General features: G+C 40.9%; 1 protein-coding gene across 4 annotated transcripts in view; it reads left to right on the top strand.

Moving 5' to 3' along the window:
* Positions 1 to 20,483, top strand: part of LOC120870145 (adenylate cyclase type 10-like) — a 36,529-nt gene that overhangs the window by 7,318 nt on the left and 8,728 nt on the right. For 2 of the 4 annotated variants that reach the window (XM_040249726.1, XM_040249727.1), the window contains 16 exons: positions 864 to 1,069; positions 1,347 to 1,622; positions 2,217 to 2,408; positions 2,792 to 2,913; positions 5,839 to 5,915; positions 6,019 to 6,208; positions 6,699 to 6,754; positions 7,450 to 7,603; positions 7,759 to 7,948; positions 9,129 to 9,215; positions 10,978 to 11,249; positions 11,804 to 11,940; positions 12,842 to 12,967; positions 15,122 to 15,388; positions 16,188 to 16,517; positions 18,946 to 19,009. In XM_040249726.1, coding sequence (XP_040105660.1) covers positions 864 to 1,069; positions 1,347 to 1,622; positions 2,217 to 2,408; positions 2,792 to 2,913; positions 5,839 to 5,915; positions 6,019 to 6,208; positions 6,699 to 6,754; positions 7,450 to 7,603; positions 7,759 to 7,948; positions 9,129 to 9,215; positions 10,978 to 11,249; positions 11,804 to 11,940; positions 12,842 to 12,967; positions 15,122 to 15,388; positions 16,188 to 16,517; positions 18,946 to 19,009 — 2,746 coding nt within the window. The remainder of the gene's footprint in view (positions 1 to 863; positions 1,070 to 1,346; positions 1,623 to 2,216; positions 2,409 to 2,791; positions 2,914 to 5,838; positions 5,916 to 6,018; positions 6,209 to 6,698; positions 6,755 to 7,449; positions 7,604 to 7,758; positions 7,949 to 9,128; positions 9,216 to 10,977; positions 11,250 to 11,803; positions 11,941 to 12,841; positions 12,968 to 15,121; positions 15,389 to 16,187; positions 16,518 to 18,945; positions 19,010 to 20,483) is intronic. The other 2 variants (XM_040249728.1, XM_040249729.1) reach the window with 2 other exon arrangements.

Below are 20,483 nucleotides of genomic sequence, written 5' to 3'. Positions count from 1 at the left end.
TGTTGTTGGATTGGGTGGATTGGGTGACTTACCTAAGGGCATACTTCTCCTGGTTATAGTCATGTCTTTCCTGGCAAGCAAGCCAGTTTTTCAGCTGATATTAACAATAAAATCCTCCAGAGCAAGAAAACAGAGAAGGCAATGGCACCCCACTCCAGTACTCTTGCCTGGAAAATCCCATGGACAGAGGAGCCTGGTGGGCTGCAATCCATGGGGTCGTAAAGAGTCGGACACGACTGAGCGACTTCACTTTCACTTTTCACTTTCATACATTGGAGAAGGAAATGGCAGCCCACTCCAGTGTTCTTGCCCAGAGAATCTCAGGGACGGGCGAGCCTGGTGGGCTGCCATCTCTGGGGGTGCACAGAGTCGGACACAACTGAAGTGACTTAGCAGTAGCAGAGCAAGAAAAACAGGAGGCAGAAAAAAAGGGGGCAAAGCCCATTCGTGGTAAAATACTGATTGCTCTCTCAGCCCTGGTCACATATGAGGAGAGCTGGTGTGGTTACAGAGTGGCAGAGTTCCTTAGCATAACCATTTGGTCTCTGCCATCAGGACCTAGCTATCTATTAGAAGAGCAATTTAGAGAGAAGACTCTTGGACACCTAGGATCCAAGAGTTTCTTCCCTCATACAACACAGGCTTGTTTGAATGTCTGCCTCTAGGTGTATTTAACACAGAAGGAGATCTGGGGCAAGGTATTATTTTTGAGGGTGAGCTCACCTAATACTTCTGCAGCTGTGGGCAATGAGTTTGGTGTGATGCATAAAGCAATGTGAGGATTCCAACCCTGCCCCCCACCCTTTGCATAGTTTTCTGGCTGAGTTTGTCTAGTCATCACTTGTCTTCTTTTCTCTGGATAGGTCTGTCTGCAGGTCGGATTTCCCAGGTTATAGTTGGAGATGAGCAGCGCCAGTACCTCTTGGTGATTGGGCGGGATGTAGATGGTGTCCAGTTAGCTCAACGGTTGGCTCAAGCAAATGAGATTGTCCTGTCCTGGAACTGCTGGAAGCTCTGTGAGCAGTACATGTTTGAAGTGGAAATCATGCGGGAGGATGAAGCTGTGAAGGTAGGAGGCTGGTCACATCCACTGAAAGTCCTGAAAAGGACTTCCTGCTGCACAGGGCAGTACTCTGGCAGTGCTCAACACCAGGCCAAACCAATAACCACTGGAACTTTATTTTGGAGGGAGGTGAGGGATACTCTCCCAGGAAAATAAGGCAGATTAGTAAGGCGGAAAAGATAAGCAATAAACAAGGGAAATGCCATCCTCAGCCCTCTATTAAAGAACCAGAGGTAATCCAGTTGGTGGGTGGACACCAAATTGAGCAGTTCCCTTTCTATAGTTAAGAGATATGCGGATCATTGACCCATTTGATTTTGATGAGCATTTTTACAAGTGCCTCGATTATCTGCCACATTACCGGACAAGTGCTGGTAAGTTACTTTGTCCTTTATTATACTACCCATGCCCGTTTCAAAGATTAATTTTTTGCATGGCTGGAGACATTTTGTTTGCTTTCCTTCTCTCAGACATTCTAAGGACCGCCCTGGAGTTGGATCCAGATTCTGCACTTGAGCAAACCCTGCGGAAGCACATAATGAAAAACCTTTTGAAGAAGGTTGTTTCCTAGTTCTTGAGCCATTGTGTGTAGGCTTTGTGTGTGTTTGTATAAATAAGTGTACATATACATATGTGACAACCATTCATACTGATCCAGTTCATCTCCTCCCCATTGTAATACCAGCAGATTTTCCTATCTGCACCAATTACTGACATGTCTTATAAGTTTAGATTTCTCAGTCCTAGAAAGTAGAAACCATATTTGGTTTTTGTTTTCCCTTTGGAAACTAATACTCTGTAAATAGGGTATAGAGTGTATGCTTGGTAAATACGTGTTGATTGATTCTGTATATGTGAATCCTGTAGTAAGTGATATAAAGACTAATAGAATTAGATATATCAAACTGTCTTAGAGAAGAAAATAGAAAAGCTTGACAAATTTCATCAGTAAGTCAGATTTAAAGTCAAATGATTTTAACTCCAAGTGCATTAATTGGTACACGTTCTATGTCTCTTGAACCTGAATTTTAATTTTTTTGTCTAATATCCGAAAGTTATTTTCTCACGTTTACCATGGAATATAGAACTTAAATGCCTAAACATGATACTGAAAGTTCAAGATACAGCAAGGTGACTCACCGTATCTTTGTAGATTGATGAAGGCCAACCTATGGAGTATATATCTGAATTCCGTACTGTGACTATGGTTTTGGTCAGCCTCGAGTTCCACAAGACAACATGGATGTTGCATTTGTGTCAACTTATCCAGGAGGCTGCGTTATACATCTCCACAGTGATAGAGAAAGGGGGTGGCCAGCTGAGCCGAATCTTTATGTTTGAGACAGTAAGTACAAGGGAACTTGCCATATCAACATTAGAGGTGAGTAAGGAATAATAGTCTTATGACCAGTTTCTCTCTCACTGATAGGCACTCTGTCTCAAAGACAGAGACTAGAAATTGAATTTTTGGAAGTTCTTAACATATTTCTCTGGTGTTTTAAATTTCAGTTCTTTATATAGTTAAATGAAGTTTTTCTTTCTTTAAAAATGTCCCTGTTGATGTAGCCTAGGATGTCGATTTCATGAATCTTATAGAGTCCTTCATGTCTAATAGAAATCCCAGCCAGGAAGGGGTCTGGCTTCACTCAGGGAAGCTGGTTCAGTTGAGGCAAGCTATATTTCTTCCCCAGGTCAATTTCCCTTTTCTTTCTTTGTCACCTGTCTCAGGGCTGCATGTTCCTCTGTGTTTTCGGCCTTCCTGGCGATAAGAAGCCAGACGAGTGTGCACATGCCCTGGAGAGCTCCTTCAGCATCTTCAGCTTCTGCTGGGAGAATCTTGCTGAGACCAAGTGAGGAGGAAGATGGGGCAGAGAGGAGCTTCTCAGACCCAGTGGGGCTCTTCAGGCAGGGTAGGAGGTGGTAGCAAGTAGCAGGGGTTGAGAGCATCCAGAGTCTGCCTGAAGGGGAGGGAGCATGCTAAGAGAAGTCAGAAGACAAGATATGTTAAGAAATCACTAGATACAGAACTGTGTGCTAGATTCCCAGGGGAAATGGGTGTAAGCTTTCACCCAGTGGGGTGGGAGAGGGAAAGGTGCAGAGTATGCATAGCAAGATGCTAGAACACTGCAAAGGAACAACCAATGTGTAAATTAATATACAACTAATATATCTGTATGTGAAGAGATGGCTGCCTGTCTTTGGGGAGGGGAGGGGGAAGGAAGAGAAGTTGTGGAGCAATTACCTTGATAGGAAGGGACCACAGCTGGTTACGCTCTTCTTCTTGGCTTTCACTCTTGGTCTTTCCCAGTCCTAGTGATTTTTCTGGAATTCACACTGAATTGATCTCCTGCCTCCATATCCACACCACTCTCCCACCTACAAAAGCCTAGTCCTAATGAAGTTGTGCAACTCTGACGTGATTGGTTGGAATTTTTCAAATGACCGTTTTGGTTTTATTTTTTTTCCACTAGAAAGCTATAAGGAACGTGTGTACATGAATAGATTTGAAAAACAGTCATTCCTAATGTCAACGTTGAGTCAAAGATTTGTTTGCTTGCCATACTTATTGAAGATGAATAAACATTATCTCGCGTACTTCCATAAAACTTTAACATTTTAAAAGTACTTTAGTATATGCTAGCAGTGTGAACATTTGTACCCTCTTACACATGGGGAGACAGGCCCCAGAAGAGGAGTTGCCAGCATGTAGCAGAACTGGTAATGACAGCCAGATCTTCTGAACTCAAACCTGTGTTATTTTCACTACCTCATAGCTGCCTCTTACAAAATGCAAATAGTCCCTTTTCATACTGAAGAGGAACTTAGAGATTGTCTCATCCAACTTCTTACTGGGTTGGCCAAAAGGTTCGTTCAGGCTTATCAATAAGATGTAACAGAAAAACCCAAACAAACCTTTTGGCCAACCTGGTATTTTATAGATAAGATGCTACAGTTGCTTTTCTTGGTGAAAAGTGAAAGTGTTAGTCACTCAGTTGTGTCCAATTCTTTGGGACCCTGTGGACTATAGCCCACCAGGCTCCTCTGTCCATGGAATTCTCAAAGCAAGAACACTGGAGTCGGTAGCCACTCCCTTCTCCAGGGTATCTTCCTGACCCAGGGATCGAACCTGGGTCTCCTGCATTGCAGGCAGATTCTTAACCATCTGAGCCACCAGGTATGTGATGGCAGTTCTTTCAGGTTTGTTGAGATCCGCAGATACTACAGCCTACTTCCTGGTCGTACCTCCAGTATGAGTATGCTAAGCCATTCCTTCCAGTGCGGTCTATTCTGTTTCCAAATTTTGCATTGACTTCTGGCCTTCAACGGTCCTGCTGTCAGCCCTTACTGTTGAATAAGATAGTCATTTCTTTGGTCATTAGAGATTATCTTACAATGCCTTTAAGCATGCCTTCTATGACTCTTAGACGGTAACTTGATCCTTTCAGTCTTTTTAGTTTAGAATATTGTAGATGTTGAGATGAGCTCTCAAGATCTTGTCTAGCTCTTGGTTCGATCCTGGTTCGATCCTTGATTTGATCCTTAGTTTGACCTGGGTTCGATCCCTGGGTTGGGAAGATCCACTGGAGAAGGGAAAGGCTACCCACTCCAGTATTCTGGCCTGGAGAATTCCATGGATTGTATAGTCCATGGGATCGCAAAGAGTTGGACGCGACTGAGTGACTTTCACTTTCATTTTCATTGTAGATGTTAAGAGCTAGACAAGATCTTAGAGTTCATCTCATTTGGCCTCCTTAACTTAAGTAAACTAAGACCCATAGGTCATGTTAGAAAGCCAAGTAATTTGACAGTAATAGATTCTAAAATCTGCTTTCCAGGTCAGTGTTTTTTTTTTTCTTGAAGATAATTACTGATTCAGTAATTTCCTAAAATGTGTTTGGTAGAACATTAGTCCCTTTAAAAGTACTGAAAGAAAATATCTTCATGGTCCTGTATGTTTGGGAATTGATGCAACTGTATTTCCTTCTTGAAGGTTCACAATATACATTAACATCAAAGTTTCTGAGTAGTCTCACAGTGAAGAAATTTGCTCTATTTTGTTTTATTCAACATTTCCCAAATTTGCTTGATCACCAAATACCAAGACATATAAAAACCCAGAAGGATGAATGTTCTAAGGAGCATATTTTGGGAAATGCTTCCATCAGCAGCCTGACATTCTGAGTATTCCTTTTCTCTCACATTCTAGCATTATTTGATCCATTAATCCTGTATAGTTCTATTGATCTACTTTTCAGTTTGGGATTTTATGTGAAATAGCATGGTGTAGTGGAAATAACATTGGTCTGGGAGTCGGGAGGCCTGAATTCTCATTGTGGTTCTAACATTAACTCGTACAACCCTGGGAAAGTTAATTAATGGATTCAGTTTTTTTTTTCCTTCTGTCAAATGGATTTTAAATATTTGCCCTATATACCTCACATGTTTGTTGTTAATTATCCCTCAAAGGATCAGATGAGGTAATGAACTTGAAAGTACTTCAAAAATCACACATAAAGTATCTGATAGATATTAGTGGTTTTACTACTAATAGCTCTTCAACTGCCATTCCTGGAGAAGGAGAAACATTTTGTTCCTTTTGACTGTTTCCCTAATATTCAGTACTTTGTACCCACCATGTGATGCTGTCTGACAGCAGCCTCTGGCCCTGTGCATTCTGAGCCCTAAAACTAGATTTCTGGATCTAGGGGAGTGGCAGTCTGGTGCCTGAAGTAGAGGTTTCTGAGTACATAGTTACCAACTGTTCTCATCCCCAGGCTTGTTTCCATCAGTATCACCAATGGACCAGTATTCTGTGGCATGGTTGGGGCAGTTTCAAGACACGAATATACAGGTAGGATAGGATATTGGACTATTAGGTCTGTGATTTAGAGGGCAAAGATGGAGGAGGTGATCAAAAAGTCTCCATCCTTTTCTCTACTGTCTCTGTGATACAGTTATTGGCCCAAAAGTAAGCCTCGTGGCAAGAATGATAACTGCTTATCCGGGTTTGGTGTCCTGTGATGAGGTAACATATCTGAGATCTATGCTACCTGCTTACAACTTCAGGAAACTCCCAGAGAAAATGATGAAAAATATCTCTAACCCAGGGAAGATGTATGAATACGTTGGCCATAGAAGATGTATGTGAGTGTCATTCTGCGATAGTTCACTCCCCTCTGTATTATAGAGTCGGGGCGTAGAAATAATCAGTGCTTAACTGTATGGAATTAGAGAGAACAATGCTTCTAATACTGGCCTGATGGAATAAGAGACGTAAGAGGAGGGTTTCGTGTCTGTGATCTTTAGCTTTTATGTTTAGCTCTTAGCTCGTTCCTCAGGGAACTTCTGTGCAACATGAAGAGGATAGTAGTAGTCGGTCACTAGGCTAGATGTTCTTTTTTCTCTGTGTACTTTCACTGGTTACTTCCCTAAGCCTGGAAAAATTAATAGTTCTTCTCCCCTTCTCCCCTTCCAAATTTTTTTTAGTTTTTAAAAAACGTTTATACAGAACTCTGGACCTCTTTGATTGTTTGAAAATATTTGTTTGCAAGGACAACTTGTCCTCTATTTAAAAGTATATTATCTATCTCAATCTATTTTTAATTAACACATTTCCCTTTGTCCTTTTCCCCAGAATGTTTGGAAAGAGACATTTGGCCACAGAGAGAAATAAAAATCACTCTTTGCTAGGTAAGTTTCCCTTTTTACCTTAAGTCATAATTTTGTAGGTGATTAAATGTTATTTAAAAAGCAAAAAGAGACTAAATGCATCTAAGCTTGTAATAGAAAATAGAGAGCAACCTTCTTAGTGAATTTATGTTAATTTTGAGGAGGACTTGCCATTTCTTTTCCACGCTGGATGTTTACATTTCAAGTTCCAACATTTAGTAAGAATCTTTGTAAGGATTCGCATCTTTAGGGAGAAATCTTTAGAGGGAAATTCCTCATCCTGAGATGGTGACGATAGCACCGAGACTGTTCCACCCATACTGTGTATTCCCTGTCTGTATATTTCTTTTATCTATATCCACTAGACCATTATTTTCACATAGCAGTGACAGATTCTGAACACTCAGTAGTTATAATGGAAATTTCTTTACAAAAAGCTGAGAAGATATAGTAGCTCCCATGTCCATATGGTGCCTTGTTGTCCTCAATATTATTACCTAGGCTCTGGAGAAAGCCTGCAAGCCCAACACACATTTATGTATAGTCCAGAGTTGATTTTCTAGAAAAAATGATCTGAAGGTTTATCAAGTAATGGAATTCTGCCAAGGATTCTGGGGGAGAAGCCATTCTGAGAATTACCTTTACAAATTAATTCAAATAAATAAGTATCTGCTGAGAAGTACAGGTATGTTATGTGCTCCTTGTCTCTTTAACAGACCGGGAGAAAGAACTGGAAGCTTTCCGAATGGCACAGCAGGAATGTTTGCACCAGAAGAAGGGACAGGCAGTACTATATGAAGGTGGAAAAGGCTGTGGAAAAAGTCAGCTCTTGGCTGAAATAAACTTCCTGGCCCAGAAGGAAGGGCACAGGTAAAGACTCTTGAATTCTGACTTAGCGTGTATTTCTCCTTGGGCTCCCTCACTGGTGAGGTGCTTGTACCATTAGATTCGGCATCCTCGGGCTGCTGGAGTGAGGCCTCTCTGTGCGTCAGGGGACTCTCAGTGACCATGGTAACGTTCACCAGGGTGCTGCCGTTGAAGCTGAAGAAAGCGGATTCCAAGCAGTGCTTCTACGCCATCCAGACCCTCATGGCCATCTTCTTTGAGATTGACACATGCCCAGCCCATTACCGGCAAGAGCACCTCCACAAACAGCTCAGTGGGATAGTGGAGGAGCCACTCCACTGCCTTTTTAATGACCTCTTCTTTGTGAAGGTAACGAAGGCGATAGCTGTGTGAACTGGATTACTGATATTACTGACATTTTTGGTGAATAATTGGACCCAGGATTGTCTTCTAATCTAAAACCCTTTAGCCATATGTACATATATGTACATATATCCTAAGGACACAGAGTTAGCAATGGCAGGATTGAGATCTGAAAAGTCTTTGACACCAGAACCCAGACTTTTTCCTTTTTGAGGAGAATGGATTCTAGGACCAACGCTGAAACTTGCTAGTTGTATGTCTTGGCACAAATCACTTAGCCTTTCTGAGCCTCATTTTTTTTTCACCTGCAAAATGACAGTTGTAGTACTTTATGTGGTTTTTATATGAATTTTAGAGGATGTAGGGTGCATTGTAAATGTGAAAGTGCCAAAAAGGTGATACTGACCAGTCAAGGATACCCAGCAGTTAAATCCATGTGTTCTCGAGTTGGTTGCAGCATCTTGTTCTTTAACCTTCCCTTTCCATTCCTGCATCATGGAGTATGTCACTTGAACCAGCATCTGAATCTCAAAAGCTTCCAGTGATCTAGGACTTATGTAGTACCCAATAGCAAGTAGGCTAAGAATTCCCTGGTCCACAATTCCATTTATTCATCCTTCATCACTTCTCCTAATCTACCCAGCATGCAGGGCATTGTATCTAATGAAAAATAGAGAAAACAAAAATCTTTCCAGACCCTCAGCATACGGCTGTCTTAAGACAGGCCTTCCCTGAAGTCGCCAAGGAGCAGTCTCACTTTGGCTCTCAAGCCCATGGGAGCTCATGCGCTCCAGCCTGGCACAATGGGGATGTCGATTGCAATTCTTTCTCACAAGTCTGATGCTACATTCATTTTGGTATATTTAGAATAACCGGGACACTAGAATTGTCCAGAGTGACATTGCTAAGTCTGACTTGTCACTTTATTCCTCAGTCACAATCCTTTAAGGGTTTGCCAGAGTTCAGCATGAAAAGGAGATGTCTCTCTCTAACCACCAGTGAACTTTCAGTCTCACCCTCTGAACTATATATTGATGTTTGATTGGTATTTGTAATGCTATGCCCACTCCTGTAGAAACCCATTCTCACTCAAAATGGAATCATTTTCTCTTTGCTTTTGAGAACCTGTATATTTTTATTAGATTGTCATTTTGAATGATAATATATGGTTAATTTTCCCGGTCAGTTTCCCTTATCCTTCAAAGTTTCACGCATGGATGACCTGGCCAGACAACAGAAGATTAAAGCATGTTTTTTTGAAGTGCTTGAGAAGGTGGGTATTTTTGCTACATACCATTAATTCTTAATAGGTGGAAATGATTCATGCTCATTGTAATCTATCCACATATTACCTGGACTTAGACATTTCTTGGCCTACATATTTATTGATATATTCATTGTTATATTTATTTTAACCTTGAATCCATCCTACAGCACAGCATACAAGAAAAGGTGTTTGCTCTTTCCTGATTCTGTTTCTTAATGAAATTTTAATAACTTAAAACAGTGATTTCTAGATGCAGGTGGATAGCTATTTTACCTCCTATTTATCAAAAATACAGATACTCAGTCCCCAGTGTAGGATTCCCGAGTCAGGGACCTGTATAAGAAGAAACTGATGTAGCCATTCTGGAAAGCTATGTTGAAGTAACCAGTCAAACTTTTAATAAAATTCATCATCTATACCCAGCAGTTCTACTTCTGGATATAAACCCCAGGTAGCTGGTTCATTGCAGTGTTTTGTTTGTGAAGATTAGGGAGGTGTTGGCATGAATTTATAGATGAACACTTGGGGTATATATAGTGCTGATATTAGAATAAGGCAGAAGGTGAAAACAGCAACACAGAGTGATCTAAAAATAGTCCTGACTATTTTATCTTTTCTTATGGCTGAGTGTGTATATGTACATATACGTACTTATACACCACATATTCTTTATCCATTTATCCATCGGCCAGCACTTCAGTTGTTTCTGCATCTTGGCTATTGTAAGTAATGCTGCAGTGAACATAGGGATGCATGTATCTTTCCAAATTAGTGTTTTTATATTCTTCAGATGAATATCCAGAAGTGGAATGGCTGAATAAAAAAGATAAAATCTTGCCATTTCTGACAACATGGATGGAACTTGAGGGCACCATACTAAGTGAAATAAATCAGATGGAGAAAGACAAATACCATATAACTTCATTCATGTTGAATATTAATAAATGAGCAAAAGCAAACATATAGATACAGAGAACTGAGTATTGGTTGCCAGAGGGTAAAGGGGGCCAAGTACATGGTGATGGATGGAAACTATACCTTCGGTGGTAAGCATGGTGTAGTGTGTACAGAAGTTAAAATATAATATTGTACACATAAAACATATAATGTTATAAACCAATTTTTGAAATCCTGAGTAAAAAGAGAAATAATGAGACCTGTAATACAGTACCATTTACATAAAAACACTTTACTTGACAAAACAGCAATGCGCATTTTATAGGAATGCAATACAAGCAGAAGGTGGTATGATAAGTATACTAGCATGATTACCTGTGGCAGTGGGGAATGGAATGTGGGCGGAGAATGTGGATAAGAGAGACTACTTTTTTAGAAGTCCACGTGAGTGGGACATGATAATTGGTAGTTTTAGCTAGTGCTCCCTGGTAATTCTGATGTGCAGCCTGGCTTAGAAGTTACTCTATAAAAAATACTGTGAATTACCACACAGTTTGAAGCTTTTGCCAACATGAAATATTTGAAAGCTTCAAGTTTGATTTGGAGAACATTTTGATGTTTGTTTCATATTTCAATTAGAGTATTTTCATGTTCAAAGAAACTCAGTACATTTCTTTAGGAATTAGCTATACAGGCTCTATTTTATATTTATAAAGTAAAATATCACCTGGGCTTAGTTTACATTTTACTCTGAAAATACCAGCATGTACTGACATTTAAGGTGTTGATGGGAAATTCATGGTAGATTTGAAAATCGGATGACTTCATTTCTAATCAGAGGTTGTCAATGTTTCTCAACTGTTATTTCCAGGCAGTAAGGGAAACACCACTGATTTTCCTCATTGACGAGGCCCAGTATATGGATGCAGCTTCTTGGGAATTTTCAGGAACGTTGCTCTCCGGTGTGCCCATCATCATGGTGATGGCGTTGACCCCTACCTGCACCCTGTGCGGCCAGGCCCAGCACTTCCTGCAGAGCCCTCCAGCTGTCCTGGTGCCCATTTCAAAGTTGGCAGCGACCTCACTGTTGAGAATGGCATGTTGGGAACTGGGGGTGGTGAGCATCCCCCAAGAGCTGCAGATGTGAGTGGCTAGGACTAGCTGGGCACTTGATTAAGGGAGGAGCCAGTGCCATAATATAAGAGAAGGCTCAGGTCTCACACCAGAGTTGGGGGAGAGAAGGGCATTAGAAATGATGATGAAGCCCAAAAGTGGATTTAAGAGTAGACAGTCTCCTAGTAACCCAGTAAAAGGGCTACCTCCCTGAACCATTCACCAGGTTTTCATAGGACAGTTAGGACTTGGATGGCTTGCCTAATTTTTCCATTATGTGTGGCCAGGCCAATTTCTTCCAGACCCTTCAGCAAGGGGATATTAGTTCCTTTTCAACAAAATAGTTAAGCAAGCAAACTATTTCAAGCAAAATAGTTAAGAGAGAAAAGTTACTGCCAAAATACATTATGAAACCGGTCAGAAACGTCTTTTTATATCTCTGTGGGGCCGCTTCCCTCTGTTAGCATGTATCATCAGGGACTGACTTTAACAAAAGAAGTAGTCCTCATTATGAAATACCGTTATGCTTGGCCCTCTTCACGTGGGCCTCTTTAGTCAGCAATCCCCTGCTTACCTCTCTACAGCTACCTTCTCCGCAGGTGCTTTGGAAACCCCCTTTACTGTGAAGTCTTATGCCAGGATCTTCTCTCTAAAAACATATTGTGCTTTCATGACCTCCAAAAGGAGGAAGTGGAGAACAGCAAGTGGGAGACCCTCTCAGGTAAGCTGAGCTTCCCAAGATTCTACCCTGGTCCTGCTGCTGGAGTTCGTTTCTGAACCTGGCATCACCTGGCCCTTACTAGGCATGTGCCTATTCCCTGCTGACCTTATAAGCTGGATTAGGCCTCCCTGGCTAAGTGAACTATACAAATAATATGCAGCTATGTTTACCATCTGGTGGCTGAGGCCGTAAAGAATCTGCCTGCAATGCAGGAGACCTGAGTTCCATCCCTGAGCCTGGAAGATCCCCTGGAGAAGGGAAAGGCTACCCATGCAGTGTTCTTGCCTGGAGTATTCCATGGACAGAGAAAAGCCTGGCAGGCTACAGTCCATGGGGTCGCAAAGAGTCGGATACAACTGAGCAACTAACACTTCTTTTACTTTTCATGTTGAAAACACTAAATACCTGCCTCAGATAAAGTAATCGAGTCAATCTACTTTAGTTCTTTTTTTGAGCAGCCCAAGAAGTGGGGATTTAAAAATAGGATTTATAAATATCAAAGAGGATTGATAAATATGAGAGTCTAGTAGAGAATTGCACATTAGTGATGAGAAGGATGACTTGAGGGTTTGAATGAAGAATGGGAGAAGGGAAAAAGAAAGAGGTAGAAGTATGTGTAAATCCAGAAAGGCATCCTCAAGCTGTGATGCAGGAGCAGAGAGGGGTGTTGGGAGGTAAACAGGAAGAGTAAGAATGTTAGATACTGTGTATTACAGGAAATGTTATTAGTTTCTAAGAGAAAATGAGAGAACAGGCAGGATGGGTGGGGTAAACCACTTTAAAGGTGTGTGCTCCATTCACCTTAAACAATTCAGTTTCTTGAGTACGTTTTTGTAATCTTGTGTCTTTAAAACTACAGCCACTGAGCATTTTCCTCAATCATAGTCTTCTTCCCCTACAGCCAATGCCATGAAATCCACAATGTACAGCATTTCTCCTGCCAGCTCTGAAGACCAGGAACTTTATGTCTGCACAGTCAAGGATGATGTGAACTTGGATACAGTGCTTCTTCCACCGTTATTAAAAGGCAGGTCCCTTGAAGACCTCATGTGAATCAATTACAGATGTCATTGCACGTAGTAATTTGGTGGGTGATTGAGTATAGATCCCTCATTATGACACTAGCTTCATTTCTTCAAAAAGGGAACCTGCCTTTCAGAAACAAATTCTGGCACTGCCCGAAGAGTTGTTAAAGACTTTGTAATACTACTTGAGTTATGTTTTACATAACTGAGCCCACTGTTCTCTTTGAGGCTGACTTGGAAAAGTTTTCTAGTTATTTAATAAAAATTATGACCTGAGTTTCCCTTTGTGCATATTCCTGTGCTGGAGGAGACAGTAATCAAGGGAGAAAATGTTGCTGAGGTTTAAGAAAATCCATGGTGCTAGTGAAGAGACAGTGTTAGGGACCTAGCAGGAGTTTAAGAAAAAGAGGGCTAAGTATAAGCTTATAATGATTGATGAGATGAAGAATAAAGCCCTCAGAATCGGCTAGGCATAATTAGACAGGGAGTGCTCTTTTTATACATGAAGCTTGTAATGTTCTATTCAGATGTATAGTGGCCAGGGTACTTTATTATCCCCTTTTCAGGACTATTATGATTAAGCATACCTTCAAGTCAACTGTGGTCTTACTGAGAATATAGACATGTATGTGAAACAGCAACACAGAACGCCTTGGTAATTAAGAGCCAGGGCTCTGGCATCAGAAAAACCTGGGTACCATTGGTTCCCCCACTTCCTGAATGTGAAATGTTAGATAAACCTATCTAAGCCTTAGTCTTCTCATCAGTCAAGTGAGGATAATAATAGTCCCAACCTCATGGGGTTAGTTGAAGATTAAATGAAATAAATCATGGTATATAATAAACAGTCAGTGAATATTAGCTGTCATAAGCTGTTCACTCTGGTGATTTTTAGGTTCATCTGGACAGTTCATATTCCTCCAACTGTGATGGGCCACACTTAGCTTTGGCTTCACTAACTGAGAAGCATACAGGTCAGGAAACAGCACTCCAGGAGAACGTAGCCAGTGGTTTCCTTCAGTGGGGATCCTCACAACAGTTCCTATTGCTATCCTCTGGAATCTCAGGGAATAACTTAGATATGATGGAATGAGACTATGATGGATGGGTGCTTAGATGCCCTATTTCCCAATGAGAAACTGCTGTCTCTTAGAATAGACCTGTAGGCATAGCTTCTAGGCACTGTGACCTATTACAGGAATCACTACACCCAAGGAACCCCCACAAAGCTGTGGCTTACCACCAGGTAGCTGTAGCTTATTCACAGTTTTCCTAGTCCAAATTCAGTTTCCAGTCGAGGATCACTCTTTGCATAAGCAGTGTTACCTGGTAACTCAGCTGACATTCTAATTTTATGGGGATCCTAGGCAATGGCTAGAAAGTTAACACAAGGTCAGTATTCCACAGGGAAGGCAAAAGGATTTAACTCATAAGCTAAAATGAATAGTTCAGTCAGCAAGTCTAAATGAAAAGCCAAACCTGCTTTTTTGTAAAAAGCCATATAAGTTATAAAAATATTTAAGAAGGGGGCTGACATTATATTTGTACTTCAGGTGTACAGTTCTACCACTAGTTAATGTGTTATTGGGATAAGAAGAGGAGAAGACTGGTGATGTTCAAAATGGTAGCATAGTGATCCAGATGAAAATGACTACTTAGACTAGAATTGTTTGGAAGGAAATATACTCAAGAACTTTTAGAAAGAGAAAGAGTGGGTGGCCAGTTGGTTGTGAGAGAGAGGGAAAAGTTTAGAATTATTCCAAGATTTGGGGTTTGGTAATATAATTGGTTTAATAACAACTGCTTTAATATATGGATCAGAATTTGGAGAGATTTACTAAAATGCTTGGAGTTTTGAGCTCTTTATACTAATTGGGGTTCTGAGACCAGGAATCCCAGCCTCCATGTTTAGTTGACCACAAGAAATAGCTTCAGTGTCGTGGTGAAAACCCGATTGTTGGATAAATAATGAATGAGGAATGGGGACAAAAGAAGACATGGAGATAAGGTTCTTTCAAGAGATTTGGCTGAGTGGAGAACAGGTGAAAGAAAAAGCAAGCCTTTTTTTTTTTTTTTTTTTCTAATGAGCAGATTATTAACATGGTGTATTCTATGTTGGTAGAAAACTTATTCATTGCTAATTTCTTTTTCTTCAGAAATAGCAGTTAACCAACTAGATCAACTGAGCCCAGAGGAACAGTCTCTGGTTAAATGTGCTGCAGTCATTGGTCACTCCTTCCACATAGATCTGCTGCAGCACCTCCTGCCTGGCTGGAGTAAAAATAAGCTACTTGAGGTGCTGAAGGATCTTGTGGATATGCACGTGCTCCGCTGGTGCAGTTGGGGCCAGGAGCTTCCTGCTGAGCCAATATTAGTGCCTTCCTCTGTCGAGACTGAGCGTACCAAAGAGAAGACAAACTCAGGTGAGCTGGTGCCTTGTTCTGAGGCCCAAATAGAGAGCTTTGGGTGAAGGTGTGTTTGTTCAGAAAGAACATCAATATTATGTATCTCTTTAAGAGATGGCCCCCGTTTCTTAAAGCTTATGTCTAAAGAATTGGGGAAATTATTGTTTTAATCATGGAAAAGCCACGTTTATAGTGAATGAATAGCTTAATTTCAAGAATTCTAGCTCCATGTTAAACCCCGTGCATTAAATATTTGTATCTTGATTTTTGGTTTAGAAAATATTGCTCTAGTCTTTTATTGGCTTCTTGGGATAAATAAGAAGAAAAGTAGGTAAACTGTTTCTGATTTTAGAAGTTCACAAGGGAGTTAAGCGTGATATTGAAACAGACATGAGCAAAGCAAGATATGCATTAAATAGCTGCACTCTCATATTCTCCACATGAAAGAATAAAATTGTGACATAGACTACCCAAAGCACATATAATCCACAAATAGTTTCCCTTTGACTTTGAGTTAAGTCTTATATTTGAGCAGAGCCTTTCTGGTTACTTGATGTTTATAATAATTTATATTAATAGTAAAAAAAAAAAAGCTCAATTTGGGAGGAATAACTAAGAAATATGTCTCCTGATCATTTCTTCCCTGTTGTACTTTATCCTAAATATGGTCAATATTACTGGTATACAATTCTTTATACAAAGGAAGCAATACTACCAAACAAGAATTTTCGATAGAATTTTCTTATAAACTAGTAGCATGTGCTTGGGAGTTTACTACCTTAAGGGAGGCTCTCATTTAGCATTTCCTGTGTTTCAGATGCTGACTCTCCTCTAAAGCTACAAGAGGAACTATCCCTACCTCATATGGAGGTGCTTGAATTTGGAGTGCCTCTTTTGCGGGAAGGGGCTTGGGAGCTGTGGCCCAAGGCACAGCAAACAGCCCTACACCTTGAATGTGCCTGCTTTCTTCGAGATCTGGCCTGCCGCTGTGGGAACTGTCATGGGGGAGACTTTGTCCCCTTCCACCGTTTCGCCATCTGTTCCACTAAGAGCTCCAGCGGGACCTCCCGATTCTGTAGCTACAAAGACACTGGCTCAATACTAACACAAGTGATCACAGACAGATTGCAGCTGCCTTCTCCCCAAGGTAAATCAGGGAGCAGAAAGGAGATATGTGGGCGTCACTTCTCTTTATTCATGTACTTGGAACTCTTTATTCAGAAGATGAAATCAGATGAGAGAAAAATAGGTGGAGAAAGTCATTTATCACTGAAATACCAGAAATTTTTTTAAAAAGTGTGATCTCAGAGTTAAAAGGAACTTTAGAGGTCATACTTGTTTTGGTTGGCAATATTGGGCAAGCTGTGGGTGTGTGCTCAGTTGCTCGATCGTGTCCGACCCTTTTGCGAACCCAGGGACTGTAGCCTGCTGGGCTCCTCTGTCCATGGGATTCTCCAGGCAAGAACACTGGAGTGGATTGCTATTTCCTCTGCCAGGGGATCTTCCTGACCCAAAGATCAAACTTAAGTCTCCCATGTCTCCTTGCATTGGCAGGAAGATTCTTTATCACTGAGCCACTTGGGGAAGCCCCTTGGGCAAGTTACTTAACCTCAATTAATTGAAGAAAATAACAGTACACACTTCATAGGGTAGTTGTGAGGATTAAATGAGTTAAAATATATAATGTGCTTTGAATAGTACCAGGCATATGGTTAGTGCTCAATAAATTAAATTATTGTTTTTATTATTATAAATTTTCAGTTCAGTACACATATACGGAGTCTTTATGTGTATCAGATGCCTCAAGTAGGTGTTAAGGATATGAAGTGAAATTATCAGGTTTTTTGGGGGGTGGTGGTGGTACAGACATATAAATAGGGAATTCCAATATGGTCTGGTAAAGGTGATAAAATGGACTACCTAGGGGTTTGGATACCTAGAGAAATGGCTGTTAGCCCAGCGTGAGAAATGAGTAAGATTTTTCCTTGAAGGAGATAATCCCAGAAGTGAGATCTGAGGGTTATGTAGGAGTTAGCTACCTAAAGAAGCTTTAGTGGATAGATGTTCCCCCAAACCTATAGCCCTCTACCACAGCCCAGATAAGAGTTCACCCTTGGAATTCTCTGGTGTCCAGTGGTTAGGACTCTGAGATTTCACTGCGGAGGGCCAACAGTTCACCCTCCTTGTTTTAACATTGTCAGTTAGCTTGCCTTGTAGGACAGCTCATTTCATTCTCAGTAGCTGTTAGAAAACTTCTCTCACCAAGGTGAACTCTACCTTCCTGCAAATTTTTCACTCATTTTTCAACTTTGTGCCTTCTTTCATATTTGAAGACAGCTGTCAAGACCCAGGAATATCTTCTTTTTCTCTAGTTTAATAAAGGAGAAGTTGGTGTTGGTGTTGGTGTTGGTGGGGGAAAGGGATGTGGCAAGTTGGTGGTGGTAAAATACTAAAATGAAGATTTTGATCTATGATCTTAATACCTCTTCTGGTTGTAACATTCTCATGACTCTGTGAAGGTGGACCAGTGACTTGGAGAAATTGGTCTCTGGCTAATGAGGTCTATGCTAATTGGCACTTTTGTACTTTCTGAGGGGAAGAAGAAAGAAAACAGTGAATGTCCTGGTTGGTATTACTATCATTCGTAATTGCTTTTCAGCCTTTCGTTTTTGAGAGGTCAGTATTGACCTTTAGATGAGGCAGCTTGGTCAGTCTAGGCGTGAGCGAGGCTCAAGACCTTTCCAGCACAGCCAACCTCTTACGGAGACTTCCCAGACCCTGAGTCTCTGTGCACAGACATGCTGAACAAAGCATGCTGTTCTCTCAGGCTGCAATACGGTGGTGCCTGAGAATTGTGCATCTCAGTAGTGCTGCCAAATTCCAGTTTCCTTAGACCTACTTTACCTTATATGACATCATTAAATAATCAGCGAGCCAGTCCTTTTACTTAGCACAAACCCTCCCTATAATCGTTCCTTTAGACTCCTTTTCAATCCCACCACCTGTGCTCCTGAGCCCAAATAGGTAACATCTCCACAGCATTTTCAAGTCTTTGCCTTTTGATCAGAACTCAGCTGCAGAGGAAGAGGCAAATATGGAGTATAGAGGTTATTTAGGATCAACCAAGTAAAGCTGAAAATCTCTTCTGGCTATTGTGACCCTGGTGGGATGTGACATCTTGTGCCCTCATGTTTTTCTCCACTGGGTCACTTCTTCTGTAGTTCTCTCCCATCTAGTTATAAATCTGATCCAGATATGTTCATAGATTTCTACTATTAGAATTAGTCATCAAATCAGGCGGACATATTCTTTATTCATTTCTTTGGCAAACAGAATTAGGAATTGGTTTGGGAGGTTTGAGAATGAAAGGAATTACTATTTAAATCACAAGTAATTGCGTTTAAGGAAAAAAGAATTAGTACCCTAATCTTGCATGTAAGGTTACTATTAAACCTAAATTTACCATTTTTATAATGGGGGAAGCAATTTTCATGAAAGGTAGTCGGGAATTTTTAAATGTTCTCAATTAATACAAACACAGGCGATTAAGGACAGTCATCTTTTCCTCCCTACAGACACTTCTCAGCTCCAGACAGAATCATCCAGAAGTCAGGAGTCCTTCACAAGGGAATACTGCAGGTAGGTGGAGACGCTGAGAGTGGTTGTGGAGGGGGCCAGAAAGTAAGACACAGCTGATTATTAAACTAGGGCACTCACCTTACCTACAGACAAGGAGGGCATCTGACCACCCAGGAATGGTGACTTCTGTTCTCAGCCCAAAATGCAAGTTAACAGTGAATCGGAAAGGCTTTGTTTGACTGTTCATAGGGAAATTATTTCTTAGTGATTAAGAAAAACTTCATTTAATCTCTCTCAAATGTATTATACATGTAACAGATTTTTTTCAGCTATAAATTTGCCTGCTCAATTACTTTTGAACCCAGATGATGTTAAAATGATTTTATATTTCATAACCATGTACTTCCTGGCTTTCTAATGCATATCTTACCAATTTTGCAAGTTCCTACCTTGAATTCACCAGCAACTCTCAAGTTATTCAACTCTCATTTATTCAGCCTGATTTCCTAAAGTTTTCAAACAAAAATCTATATTCTACATTAGTCACCCCCATCCTTAATATGTCTTTGCTCACACAATTCTCCCTTTTAAAAATACTCAGTGACATCTACATCCTTCTACTTATCAGAATGTTCACTATCCAAAGCTGTCCTCAGTTCTCACTTTTTCAGTCATTCTATCTCAGAGAGATCAGACCTCTTTTGAACTTGTGGTGCCTGTGAAAAATGCACCGGACTAGTAGTTCAGAAAGGTGAACTCTAGTTTTGGTTTTACTTAGTAGCTCAGAATCTGCCTGCACTGGAGGAGACCCAGGTTCGATTCCTGGGTTGAGAAGATCCCCTGGCGAAGGGATAGGCTATATCCACTCCAGTATTCATGGGCTTCCCTGGTGGCTCAGATGGTAAAGAAGCCACGTGCAATGTGGGAGACCTAGGCTCGATCCCTGGGTTGGGAAGACCCCCTGGAGGAGGGCATGGCAACCCACTTCAGTATTCCTGCCTGGAGAATCCCAGAGGATTCTAGGGGGCTACAGTCCACGGGGTCACAAAGAGTTGGATATGACTAAGCGACTAAGTACAGCACACACATCAGTAGCTGCGAGGTCATATGTAAGTTATTTAACCTCCCAGAGCTTCAGTTTCTTCATCTGTAAAAGGGAGGTAATTTTGCCTACCTGAATGGCAGGGTTTTTATAGAATAAGATGGTGTTATTTCATAAAATAATATTTACATGTGCCATGATAGAGTTCAAATGGGCTGATGAATAAATTTATTATTATTGCTTTGTATCATTTTTGTGTTTTCATATAGCACAGTGTTAGTTTACTCTTGAGATGTGGTCTTTTCCCCATTTCGTTTGTGAGGTACTTAGTTTGGCTTTAGGTTTTTAAAACTCCCTAATAGCGCTTTGCCATTAGGAACAAAGTCCCTGTCATTCAAAACCTTGTGGATCGATGGAGGAGAATCCTATAGACATGGGATTAATGAACCATAAAGGAAAGCTTCCCAGACAAAGTGGCTTTCGGACCTGGTA

This window comes from Oryx dammah, unplaced genomic scaffold (genome assembly GCF_014754425.2).
Source record: "Oryx dammah isolate SB20612 unplaced genomic scaffold, SCBI_Odam_1.1 HiC_scaffold_11, whole genome shotgun sequence".
Lineage (NCBI taxonomy): Eukaryota > Metazoa > Chordata > Mammalia > Artiodactyla > Bovidae > Oryx > Oryx dammah.
Note: the sequence above shows the minus strand (reverse complement) of the source record. Positions and strands in the feature narration are given on the sequence as shown.